A 14,529-nucleotide genomic window follows, 5' to 3' on the forward strand; every position below is an offset into this window, starting at 1 on the left:
TTTCTGTACTCTGTTTATCATTTTGTCCACGTTTTTTGCAACGTACTGTACCCAGATATGAATCTATATATACAGGTAGATGTAGGTATGTACATATATATGCATATACTCATTTATTATTTGTATTATATATATATATATATATATATATATATATATATTTATGTATGCATATGTATGTGTATGTATACTCTTTTTTACTGTTTTACTTGTTTTAGTCAATTGACTGGCCATGCTGGAGCACCCTTTATTCGAGCAAATCGACCCCAGGACTTATTTTTTGTAAGCCTAGTACTTATTCGGTTGGTCCCTTTTCCTGAACCGCTAAGTTACGGGGACCAGCATTGGTTGTTAAGCGATGGTGGGGTGACACACGTACACACACACATATATATATATATATATATATATATGACGGGCTTATATATATATATATATATATATATATATATATATATATATATATTATATATATATATATGTGTGTGTGTATCTGTGTTTGTGCCCCCCACCGTTGCTGGTCCTGGGGTAGATTTGCTTGACTAAAGGCGGTGCTCCAGCACGGCCACAGTCAAATAGCTGAAACAAATAAAGGAATAAACACAAAAACCGGTTTCGACAAGCATCTGCTTATCAATAGTACAAATATAGAAATGAAGTGTTTAGGGGAATCTAAAGTTACAAAGTGATGATCGGAAAAAAGTTTAAACAAATGTTCAGATGTGCAAACACATTCTACACACACACACACACACGTTGGTTCTTTATGATTTGACGGGCAACACTTGTTTTCTTAACGAAACACTTTCAAACTTGGGACACTGGTAGAATGTGTCATATAAAACAACTTCTTCTCTTAACCTTCTTAACAAAAAATTGTACATCGCAAGTTATTTCATGTTAAAGTTGTCGTATTTCTGTAATTTCAACCAATCACTGACGTCTATTCAGCTCAATAGAGTTACTGCTGTTCGGTGTCAAGTATGTTATTCCCTTTTTAATTATATCATTATTCCCTAGTGAGGGTTTAGGGTTTTAGGGTTAGGGTTCGGGTTTTAGGGTTAGGGTTAGGGTTAGGGTTGGGGTTAGGGTTATGGTTATGAGTTATAGGGTTTGGGTTAAGGTTATGGCAAAAATAATCATAACCCTAACCGTAATCCTAAAACTAACCCTAACTCTAAAACCCGAACCCTAACCCTAAAACCCTAAAGCTAAAACCAGTACAAACGCACGAACGATGTCATAAATAACAGTAACAAACGAAATATATACCGCTGATAGTTGTTGTTGACAAACAACGGCACTAATTTTATTCAAGGGAAAAAATCCCGTAACACCGTTGTTTACATTCCACGGCGTAATTGTTTCCACCTCAATAGACGTCAGTGATTGGTTGAAATTACCGAAATACGACAATTTTTTTACATGAAATAACTTCGAATACAAAATTTTTTTATCTGTTCAATAACACAAAATATACAAGTATTCGAAGTTTGAAAGTGTTTCGGTACCAAAAACACTACATAAAAAAATGTTGCCCGTCAAATCATAAAGATCTCACACGTTTCCTTTTTTTATATTTGTAGTTTACTTTGTACCTTCTCACGTTCCTTCAAGGCGCTGCCCCAGCATGACAGCAGTCGGGTGATTGAAACAAGTGAAAGTAAAACCGCGTGTATGTGGGTTGTACTTAAAGAAAGGAACGTGTGTCACAAGTACTCGTGCACCTTTTACACGTAATACGTCATACACTGAAGGAGCGAGTATTTTTTGTTGATTGAACGCGAAAGCTCATCGTCAGAGATTCGCCATTTCTTTGCACTTTCTATCTACCTGTCTACATACATATGGAAAACTTGGCAAGCGGATCGAAGGCAACAATTAGCCATTGTCTCTCTCTTTGTCTGTCTTCTCTCTGTCTCTTTCCCCACTCTCTCTAACCCTTTCTCCCTTTATCTCTTTCCCCCACTATCTTTGACTCTTTCTCCCTTCAGCTCTGTCTCTCTCTTTCCGCTTGTCTGTTTCTCTCTCTACCCTTTCTGCCTGTCGTCTTTCTCTATGTCTTTCTCTTTCTCTCTCGGTTTCTCCCTCTCTATGTCTGTCTTTTTCTTTCTCTCAGTCTTATAGCCTGGGTGGGGGGAATGAAAGCGGGTATGTATAAAAGAGAAACCAAGAGGGATAGAAAGAGGTGAACAGATAGTGTGACTGTGGAGAATGAGAAACGGTTTTGTATGAATGGGAAAGCGTGAGAGACAGACAGTGATAGAGAGATGGCGGGGAGGATAAGAGCGACGATGAAAGAGAAAGGAGAACGTGGATGTGTGTGTATGTGATGGAGAGAGAGAGAGAGAGAGAGAGAGAGAGAGAGGGAGAACAAGAAAATGGTTGTGTATGGAAAAAGTGTGAGAGGCTAAGAAATAGAGAGAGTGGGGTGGAAGCATCTAAGAAATAAATGTAAAGAGAGAGAGAGAGAGAGAGTGACTAAGTGATAGATAGTAGACATACGAGAGAGAAAGAGAGAGAGAGAGAGTGAGACCGTATGAAAAGTTCCATTATGACGTCATAGTGTTATTTCAAGTGTAATGTGTGGCATGGTTGTGTGAAGGTGGGGGGGGGAGGGGTTACTGGGGGGGGGGGGGGCGACTCGTATGGTAGCGGCGAGAGGAGTATCTTAGCTTTAGGTCAGTCTCAGTCGAGCAGATAAAAAGGTGTTCCAGCTATGACTTAGTACTTTTAATAAATCCGGAATATTGCATCATTTAATACGTCTTTTTCTTTTGAAGGAGTTTTGGCTGCTGTGTCTAGTAGTTTGTGAAACTCATACTACTACTACTGCACTAACGCGTTGTTTCCACCACCACCACCACTATCATCCCGTCACCTTCCGTCTCTACCCCCACCATCTACACTTCCTCACACGTTATATATAATCCTTTAAAAGACATACGGTTCACCCTGTCTCTCCCCCCCTCTCTCTCTATATATATATGTGTATATATACACACACACATGTAGGACATACACACCTGCATTCTTCCATCTGTTTATCCTTAACAGTGCTGTTGAACTCCACGTGGTCTTTCTTACCTACACACACATACAATCGCGCCTCTGTCTACATATATGTATTTGGATTTCTCCGTGTTTTTCTCCTTGTCTCCGTATTCTTTCTGTTGAAGAGCGTAGCTCGAAACGTCAAAGACTTTCCGTATTCCCGAGCGTCATACTAATATATACTTTTGTTATTTACACCACCTGTCCTCGTCTGTTGTTATTTTTTGTATATTCTCCCATATATATATATATATATATATATATATATATATATATAATGCAAGAGAGTTAGGGGTTGAGGATTCAACCCACTAAGGGATAGTATCTATCCAATATACTGCTGGGAGAGTACCCAATTATTGTTACACTAGTGCTATACCAAGTGTAATAAGTGGGTGCGGGTAAAAGGGTGGTGGTGTTATTTTATCCTTGCTATATATTTATACATACACAGAATTAACCAAAAGTCACCCGACAGTAAATCAAAATTCCATGAATACTATTTGTAATTCTATATTAACCCGAATAGAAAAATATGTCGCACAAGAGGGACTTCAGTTTGAACAATTTCCCTGATGTTTCATATTTAGATGCTTTTATTAATTCATTCAGTTGTTAAACCTAAATAAATCTTGGAATTAAATGGATTTGATTTACTATCAGGTGACTTTTGGCCAACCCTTTGTATATGTATGTGTGTGTGTATATATATATATATATATATATATATATATACACACACATATATATATATATATATATATATATATATATATATATATATATATATACACACACATATATATATATATATATAATATAATATAATATAGGGATCTATTTTAAAATGGGGGCCACATTTTTCATTAATGTTTTATGTAGTGTTTTTGGTACGGAAAGACTTTCAAACTTCGTATACTTATCTATTTTGTGTTATAGAACAGAAAAATATTTTTGTATTCGAATTTATTTCATGTAAAAAATTGTCTTATTTCGATAATTTCAACCAATCACTGACAAGTATTCAGTTGTTTACATTTACTCCTTTGGCTGATTAAGCGGTGTAAAGCGTATTTAATCTCCATACCTTCGTTTTATTTGCTTTTTTCATTTTAAATTTGCTTTAACCCTAACCCTAACCTTAGGGTTAGGGTTAGGGTTAATTGTTTCAGAATCGTTTGTTTATGTAGTCGGCACTTAATGTATATCGGCTGAATGGACGTCAGTGATTGGTTGAAATTATAGAAATACGACAACTTTAATATGGAATAACTTATGGATTTCTTTTTTTTTAAAGAAGACTAAGAGAAAAAGATGTTTTATATGACACATTCTACCAGTGTTCCAAGTTTCAAAGTGTTTCGTTAATGAAAAATGTGGCCCCCGTTTTAAAAAAGATCCTAATATAGGATAAATTCTTTATAAGAATTTATCAAGTAGTCAGCGTGAAAAAAGCCTCAGAATGAAAAAAATAATGAAAAAAATTTCGTAATGAAAACAATTCATCATTTTTTCATAAATATAAATAATTTTATATGAAGGGCATTAACTGTGTAGTAATGCCTCACGCTTCGAGGGACTAAATAAGTCAAAAACTACCAAAAAATAAGCAACATATTTACTGAAAGCGAGGGAATGCAGCTTTCAAAATTTATCTCTTTGGTAGTTTTTGACTTATTTAGTCCCTCGAAGCGTGAGGCATTACTACACAGTTAATGCCCTTCATATAAAATTATTTATATGTGCTGTGCTGTGAGTGAGAAGACCCGGCAAGCCAAGTAAGATCGTTGCCAGGGCCCCTGGACTGGCTCTTGTGCGGGTGGCACATGAGATGCACCATTTTGAGCGTGGCCGTTGCCAGTACCGCCTGACTGGCTTCCGTAGGATTTTCGAGTGAGATCGTTGCCAGTGCCCCTGGACTGGCTTGTGCGGGTGGCACATGAGATGCACCATTTTGAGCGTGGCCGTTGCCAGTACCGCCTGACTGGCTCCCGTAGGATTTTCGAGTGAGATCGTTGCCAGTGCCCCTGGACTGGCTTGTGCGGGTGGCACATAAAAGACACCATTTCGAGCGTGGCCGTTTTCGTGCGGGTGACACGTAAAAGCACCCACTACACTCTCTGAGTGGTTGGCGTTAGGAAGGGCATCCAGCTGTAGAAACTCTGCCAAATCAGACTGGAGCCTGGTGTTGCCATCCGGTTTCACCAGTCCTCAGTCAAATCGTCCAACCCATGCTAGCATGGAAAGCGGACGTTAAACGACGATGATGATGATGATGATATATATATATACACTGTTGTCTGGGGAAAATCATTTTCTTTTTGTGCCTTATAATTTAACACACTCACCAGTAAAATTTCCACTTATTTTTATTTTCCTAAAATTTTTGTTGCATCTTGCAAGCTTTTCAATAGTCTTGACTATGTCTGTTATTTACACCAAATCCATGTTTTCTCTTGGTATAAAAGATGGGAAACAGCAAATATTCTGCTCAATATCACAGATTTGCTTGTGAGTTGTTTGACGTTATAAACAGTTGAGCATGTCCCTTAGTGGCTGACGATATGTGCATCTCTGATCATGAGCAGAAGTAGTGGGGGAGCATCATTGCCATGTGTTGAAAGGAATTCTTTGGGGTTTGAATAAGTCACCTCTGGAACCTTAAGCAACCCTTAATCAGGGGCCTTTTTGAGCAGCATGGGCTACTCGTCCTGAAGAACATTCTAACTGGACCCCACCTGCAAGGTCAAGTACTCTTTTACCTTGATAGATCACCATGTCGCTCACATGTGGTTGCGATGCATGTGCCTGGTGTACCCTTATCAGACGGGTAGTCATGACGGGTATATTGGGCTTTGTATATTTTACCCCAGTGTCACTTCAATGGCTTGTACTGTTCTCTCACTCAATAATAATGATAATAATAATAATAATAATAATAATAATAATAATAATAATAATAATAATAATATTAATAATATTAATAATAATAATGATAATAATAATAATATTAATAATATTAATAATATTAATAATAATAATGATAATAATAATAATATTAATAATAATAATAATAATAATAATAATAATATTAATAATAATAATAATGATAATAAAGATAATGATAATAATAATGGTTTCAAACTTTGGCACAAGGCCAGCATTTTCGGGGAAGGTGGTAAATTGATTACATCGACCCCAGTGCTCAACTAGTACTTATTTTATGAACCCGAAAGGATGAAAGGCGAAGATAACTTCAGGAGAATTTGAACTCTGAATGTTGGCACTCCGTCAGTTACGACGACGAGGGTTCCAGTTGATCCGATCAACGGAACAGCCTGCTCGTGAAATTAACGTGCAAGTGGCTGAGCACTCCACAGACACGTGTACCCTTAACGTAGTTCTCGGGGGATATTCAGCGTGACACAGAGTGTGACAAGGCTGAGCCTTTGAATTACAGGCACAACAGAAACAGGAAGTAAGATTGAGAGAAAGTTGTGGTGAAAGAGTACAGCAGGGTTCGCCACCATTCCCTGCCGGAGCCTTCTGGGGCTTTTAGGTGTTTTCGCTCAATAAACACTCACAACGCTCGGTCTGGGAATCGAAACCGCGATCCTACGACCGCGAGTCCGCTGCCCTAACCACTGGGCCCATTGCGCCTCCACCACTCTGAATGTAAAGACATACGAAATGCCGTTAACCAATGCCCATCGTGCTAATGATTTTGTGAAAAGCTAAAGTGAAAATCAAATAAATAGTTACGGAGATGTACTTGCATAGCAAGTGACCTGATCTGAGATCGTGTGCTGGAACGAAAACAATTGCAGCGTGGAGGGTGTTTATAAGCCATTTAAAATAACACACAAAATCCGTTAGATTCACTTACTCTTTTACTCTTTTACTTGTTTTAGTCTTTTGACTGTGGCCATGCTGGAGCACCGCCTTTTAGTCGAGCAAATCAACCCCAGGACTTATTCTTTAGAAGCCTAGTACTTATTCTATCGATCTCTTTTGCCGAACCGCTAAGTTACGGGGACATAAACACACCAGCATCGGTTCTCAAGCGATGTTGGGGGGGACAAACACACACATACATATATATATATACATATATACGACGGGCTTCTTTCAGTTTCCGTCTACCAAATCCACTCACAAGGCTTTGGTCGGCCCAAGGCTATAGTAGAGGACACTTGCCCAAGGTGCCGCGCAGTGGGACTGAACCCGGGACCATGTGGTTGGTAAGCTAGCTACTTACCACACAGCCACTCCTACACATTTAAATTGAATTTGTCAAAATATTTTCGTCGCTTTGAGACCGCGACCTGTTCACTGACAAAATTCTGTGCTGCATCTGAGAAAGAAACAGTTAGTTCATGATATATATGTACGTACGTATGTATGTATGTATGTATGTATGTTTGCATATATGTATGTATGTGTGTGTGTGTATGCATCTGTGTACATGCGTATGCATGTGTGCATGTCTATACGCATCTATGTATGTATATATATATATATGTATGTATACAAGTATGCACGTATGTACTTATGGATAGTGCCTCTGTTTAATTGGTAGGAGATGACCAACCCAATATGTTTCTATTTATATAATTATGTAGGCAGGGTTACATTCCAAGCTTGTGTCCTCTTAAAGTGCGTCTGCTTATTCAAGTTTTACAATCCAGTATGTGGTTGTTTTTTTTTAGATTTTTTTATGTGAAGTATGTATTAGTTTTTTTTTTTTTTATGTGAGTTACATAATTCTGGAAATATTGTTTTCGCAGTTGTTATATATCAGAACAGACAGTTGGAAGAGTTTTTTGTGTTTTTTAGTATTATTTATTCACCAGCATCAGTTGTCAAGCAATGGTAGGGGGAACAAACACAGACACACACACACACACACACACACACACACACACACACACATATATATATATATATGTATATACTCTTTTACTTGTTTCAGTCATTTGACTGCGGCCATGCTGGAGCACTGCCTTTAGTCGAGCAAATCGACCCCAGGACTTATTCTTTGTAAGCCTAGTACTTATTCTATCGGCGTCTCTTTTGCCGAACCGCTAAGTTACGGGGATGTAAACACACCAGCATCGGTTGTCAAGCGATGTTGGTGGGGGGACAAATACAGACACACAAACACATACACACACAAACACACACACACACACACACACACACATATATATGAGGGGATTCTTTTAGTTTCCGTCTACCAAATCCACTCACAAGGCTTTGGTCGGCCCGAGGCTATAGTAGAAGACACTTGCCCAAGATACCACGCAGTGGGATTGAACCTGGAACCGTGTGGTTGGTAAACAAGTTACTTACCACACAGCCACTCCTGCGCCTATATATATATATATATATATATATATATATATATATATATATATAGGTTAAAAAAAACACAAAGAACAATAACAAAAAAACAACAAAGTGAGGACGTGATACGGATAGTGTTATTGGACGCTCGGGAAAATATATATATATATACATATATATATATATATATATATATATATACAATGAGCTTCATCCAGTTTCCGAATACCAAATCCTCTCCCAAGGCTTTGGTCAGCCCGAGGCTATAGTAGAAGACACTTGCCCAAGGTGTCACGCAGTGGGACTGAACCCAGAACCATGTGGTTGGTAAGCAAGCTACTTACCACACAGCCACTACTGCACTTATGTGTGTATGTTTGTCCCCTATCACTGGTTGACAACCATTGTTTGTATGTTTACATCCCTGTAACGAAGCCAATGAAATAGGTACTGGGCTTCAGAAAAAAATGGGGTTGATTCATTCAGCTAAATATTGTTCAAGGCGGTGTCCCAGTATAGTCACATTCCAATGATTGAGCCAAGTCGGAAATAAAAGTTACATACAACATAAATACATAAACGCCGACAGTCATTCATACACGCACATAAATACATAGATATTTGCATACACACATTGAAAACTGGTGAAGTGAGATAGAGTTACAAAATAAAAGTGCTTAGCTTGGAGGTTAGTAGGTCAATGTCTTTTTGTAAGGTAGATGGAGTCTACCAAAACGAGTTTTAATTAAAACTCCGTGGAGGCATACATACAAAAAAAAAAAACATCCCAATACACACCTGCGTACACGTAGATATGCATACCCACAAATGAAAGGCTATGAATGTGTGTACGCGTGTGCTGTTTACTGAGAAAACTTAGTACCCGCGTCACTCTTGTGGAAGTTTTGTCGTTGAATTGTTTGCAGTTTCATCATCATCATCATCGTTTAACGTCCGCTTTCCATGCTAGCATGGGTTGGACGATTTGACTGAGGACTGGTGAAACCGGATGGCTACACCAGGCTCCAATCTAATTTGGCAGAGTTTCTACAGCTGGATGCCCTTCCTAACGCCAACCACTCAGAGTGTAGTGGGTGCTTTTACGTGTCACCCACACGAAAACGGCCACGCTCGAAATGGTGTCTTTTATGTGCCACCCGCACAAGCCAGTCCAGGGGCACTGGCAACGATCTCACTCGAAAATCCTACGGGAGCCAGTCAGGCGGTACTGGCAACGGCCACGCTCAAAATGGTGCATCTCATGTGCCACCCGCACAAGAGCCAGTCCAGGGGCACTGGCAACGATCTTACTTGGCTTGCCGGGTCTTCTCACGCACAGCACATTTTCAAAGGTCTCGGTCAGTAGTCATCGCCTCGGTGAGGCCCAATGTACGAAGGTCTTGCCTCACCACCTCAGCCCAGGTCTTCCTGGGCCTTTGACACAAATGAAGTTTTAATGTTGAAGTGAAACTAACCGCATTTGCGTATCCTTGAATGGTTTACAAACATCTTCCACGCTACAATTGTTTTTTTGTTTCAGCGCATGATCTCAGATCAAGTCACTTGCTATGCAAGTACATCTCCGTAAATTTTTTTAAATCACTGTACATAAATGCCAGAAATGACCTTCTCCAGCTCTCCATGCAGTGTATTGTAATGTAGTGCATTACCATATGAATGAGTGTGTGTGTATATATGTATGTATGTATGTATGTATGCTCTCTTGTCTCAACCCATTAAGTCTCACTGTCCTATAAATAGGACACTAAATGAGAACATTAAATAAGCTATATCACATTGTCTCAGTGTCCTATTTTTAGGACACTGAGTATTTCCATTTCTACTTGAGATAAAGGAGTTTTGATAATTATTTTTTTTTCATTTTAACCTATTTTCAATCATCTGTAAAAATTTAAAAGATGTTGTGGGGACAAATACAGACACACAAACATATACACACACATACATACATATATATATATATATATATACATATATACGACAGGCTTCTTTCAGTTTTCATCTACCAAATCCACTCACAAGGCTTTGGTCGACCCGAGGCTATAGTAGAAGACATTTGCCCAAGATGGCACGCAGTGGGACTGAACCCAGAACCATGTGGTTGGTATTCAGAAATTTAGGTACTCTGGGACTTAATGGGTTAATGATACTAAAACTCTAGCGATGTTCGCCTGTGCCCAAGATTTTTTTTTGTTTTTTTTTGCATATCTCTATTTATTAATGCAAATGAGTAAACACAATTTTTGTTTGTTTACGCTATCTGTGACACACACACACACACACACACACACACACACACACACACACACACACACTGTCTTCGTACTCTCTAAGAAGGAAAAAAAGTCGACTTTTTGACGTACACGATATTTTAATCATTTAGAAATATTTTTAACTGAATGTGATTTTAAAAATTACAGAGATGTACTTGCATAGCAAGTGACCTGATCTGAGATCGTGTGCTGGAACGAAAACAATTGCAGCGTGGGAGGTGTTTCTAAGCAATTTAAGAAACACACTAAAACTGTTAGATTCACTTTCATATACCCGTTCATACATCTTTCACTTTCTCCTTTCTTTCACTTTAAAACAAAAAGTAAATAAATAAATTTTTAGGGAAATTAACAAACAAAACCAGCTGATCTGGATGACAGTTCTGAGAGTCAAAGCGAAAGATTGCCCCAAGAGAATACCATTACAAGAAATTTTTTTGGAATGCATTTAACATATCTCAGTTCCAAAGATTTGGTTACTATTTCTAGTATGCCCTACCATCACGTAACAGCTATTTGCAATAAAGGAGTCGAAATACCTGTTATGTGGTAGCAGGGCATGCAAGAAATAGCAGCCAGATCTTTCTTTTTCCTGGGAAAGGAGCCGTTTACCCATGGTTTCAATGTCATATTTGTTGAAAGAAGAAAAAAACCCCATGAAACAAAACTCTGTTGCTGGGAAACTCAGACTTCCCAAGTGAACCAACGGTCATGGTTAGTCTAGTACAGTGGTTCCCAACCATTTTCAGCCCAGGGACCATTTTTTACTTGAAAAAATTTCTAGGGACCACTTCTACTTTTACTCTATGCTGTTTTATTTTGCATACTAAAATACTGAATGAAAAGACAAAATAGTCTGTTTACACTTTAAAATTTATTTTAGCAAACAAAAGATAAAATTTAGAATTTATTTTAGTAAACAAAGATAAACACAAGATATCAAAATCATTTTTCCTAAAGTCATTCATTTTTAGTCCATTCAGCTAGTGTTTCTGACACAAGATATCGTAATCAATTTTAATGAACTCGTTTAGTCTGAGTTTGATAGTTCCTCTGCTGTTGACATCTAAGTTATTTATTTTTCTACTCAAAACTATCACCAACCACATGGTTCCGGGTTCAGTCCCACTGCGTGGCACCTCGGGCAAGTGTCTTCTACTATAGCCTCGGGCCGACCAAAGCCTTGTGAGTGGATTTGGTAGACGGAAACTGAAAGAAGCCCGTCGTATATATGTATATATACATATATATGTATGTGTGTGTGTGTCTGTGTTTGTCCCCCCCAACATCGCTTGACAACCGATGCTGTTGTGTTTACGTCCCCGTAACTTAGCAGTTCAGCAAAATACACCAATAGAATAAGTACTAGGCTTACAAAGAATAAATCCTGGGGTCGATTTGCTCGACTAAAGGCGGTGCTCCAGCATGGCCACAGTCAAATGACTGAAACAAGTAAAAGAGTAAAAGAGTAAAAAAGCTGAAAATGCAGATTCCACCATCCATGTGGTAGGGAAAGAAATGATGCTTGCTTCTACATGTCGAAAAATATTTGGGTGTGATTCGTTAATCGATATGTAGGCAAAGACACCTTCTTTTGCAAATCTTCTTCTCAGTTTCATATTCTCTTTCAAATCCAACAATATTGTGAAATCGTGATGGCACCTGTACCAGTGGAGCACTAGGAGCACCGTCTAAGTGTGATTGTTGCCAGAGCAGCTGTCTGGCTCCCATGCTGGTGGCACATAAATAGCTCCAGTGTGATCATTACCAACATCGCCTTCCTGGCACTTGTGCCTGTGACACGTGAAAAGACATTCGAGCGAGATCGTTGCCAGTGCCGCTGAACTGGCTCCTGTGCAGGTGGCACATAAAATCGACCATTTCAAGCGTGGCCATTGCCAGTACCACCTGACTGGCCTTCGTGCGGGTGGCATGTAAAAGCACCCACTACACTCTCGAAGTGGTTGGCGTTAGGAAGGGCATCCAGCTGTAGAAACTCTGCCAAATCAGATTGGAGCCTGGTGTAGCCATCTGGTTTCACCAGTCCTCAATCAAATCGTCCAACCCATGCTAGCATGGAAAGCGGACGTTAAACGATGATGATGATGATTTCAGCCAACTCAAAATTCAACTCAGATTCATCATCTTCATCGTTTAACGTCCGCTTTCCATGCTGGTATGGGTTGGACGATTTGACTGATGACTGGCGAGCCAGATGGCTGCACCAGGCTCCAATCTGATTTGGCAGAGTTTCTACAGCTGGATGCCCTTCCTAACACCAACCACTCCGAGAGTGTAGTGGGTGCTTTTACTTGCCACTGGCACGAAGGCCAGTCAGGTGGTACTGGCGACGGCCACGCTCCAACGGTGTTTTTTACATGATACCTGCATAGGAGCCAGTCCAGGGGCACTGGCAATGCCTTTGCTCGAATTATTAATATTGTTCAGGTCACTGCCTGGAATCAGACTTGGAATTTTGGGGTTAAGAGCACAGGCTATTAACCCCAAGATTCTGTGTTTGATTCCAGGCAGTGACCTGAATAATAATAATAATAACAGGGATGCCCTTCCTAACACCAACCACTCTGAGAGTGTAGTGGGTGTTTTTGCGAGTCCGCTGCCCTAACGACTGGGCCATTGCACCTCCAGACGTATATATATATATATATATATATATATCTTTCCGCCGAAGGGCTACGCCCGAAACGTCATACACTCTCTCTTTCCTTTCCTGAGCGTCCAATAACACTATCCGTATCACGTCCTCACTTTGTTGTTTTTTTTTGTTATTGTTTTTTTGTGTTTTTTTTTTTAACCTATATATATATATATATATATATATATATATATATATATATGTGTGTGTGCCTTCTTCCCTTCAGGAAAATGTTTTTTTTGTTTTGTTTTTTTTTTGCTGTTGGCTGCAAATCTAATGCAAATATTGTTTGCCAACATATTGTGGCAGTCCCCGAGATGAATGTTACTGTTATTTAGCCCCAGGAAACATCGTCTCCTACTGGCTATACGACACACAGTCTATGTCCTTGTACAGATTGTGTGTCGTATAACCAGCTGGAGATGATGTTTCCTGGGGTTAAACAACAGTAACATTCGTCCCAACCATGACTGCCACCTTTATGTTGGCAAATAATCTTTACTTTAGACTACCATTACTGTATGTCTCTCGTTGAGAGATTCAGAAATAATAATTTTTCTGTTTGTAAATCTAATACGTCTCTTGTTATGTTTTGTTATTTCCAGCTCCTGAAATGGTCACGAAGAATTCTTGGGAAAACCCTGTTTACGAAATTGATGAAGGCCACATTTTACGGTCAATTTGTAGCAGGGGAGGACCAGGAAGACATTAGACCAACCATAGAGAAGAACATGAAGTTTGGTGTGAAATCCATTCTGGATTATAGTGTGGAGAAGGATTTGTCATCGGAGGAAGCCAAGAAAGCAGAAATGGAGTGAGTTAACCGTTTAGTATTTAAATTAGTGTGGAGGCGCAATGGCCCAGTTGTTAGGGCAGTGGACTCGCAGTCATAGGATCACAGTTTCGATTCCCAGACCGGGCGTTGTGAGTGTTTATTGAGCGAAAACACCTAAAAGCTCCACGAGGCTCCGGCAGGGGATGGTGGCGAACCCTGCTGTACTCTCTCACCACAACTTTCTCTCACTCTTTCTTCCTGTTTCTGTTGTGCCTGTAATTCAAAGGGTCAGCCTTGTCACACTCTGTGTCACGCTGAATATCCCCCGAGAACTACGTTAAGGGTACACGTGTCTGTGGAGTGCTCAGCCACTTGCATGTTAATTTCACAGGGGATGGTGGCGA

At 39.4% G+C, this 14,529-nt stretch overlaps 1 protein-coding gene across 1 annotated transcript in view; it reads left to right on the top strand.

The window, feature by feature from the left end:
• The window catches only part of LOC106877597 (proline dehydrogenase 1, mitochondrial), a 130,517-nt gene that overhangs the window by 42,983 nt on the left and 73,005 nt on the right, over positions 1 to 14,529 (top strand). Inside the window, exon 2 of the mRNA XM_089346295.1 lies at positions 13,956 to 14,164. Coding sequence (XP_089202421.1) covers positions 13,956 to 14,164 — 209 coding nt within the window. The remainder of the gene's footprint in view (positions 1 to 13,955; positions 14,165 to 14,529) is intronic.

This window comes from Octopus bimaculoides, chromosome 30 (assembly GCF_046866305.1).
Source record: "Octopus bimaculoides isolate indiv1 chromosome 30, ASM4686630v1, whole genome shotgun sequence".
NCBI lineage: Eukaryota > Metazoa > Mollusca > Cephalopoda > Octopoda > Octopodidae > Octopus > Octopus bimaculoides.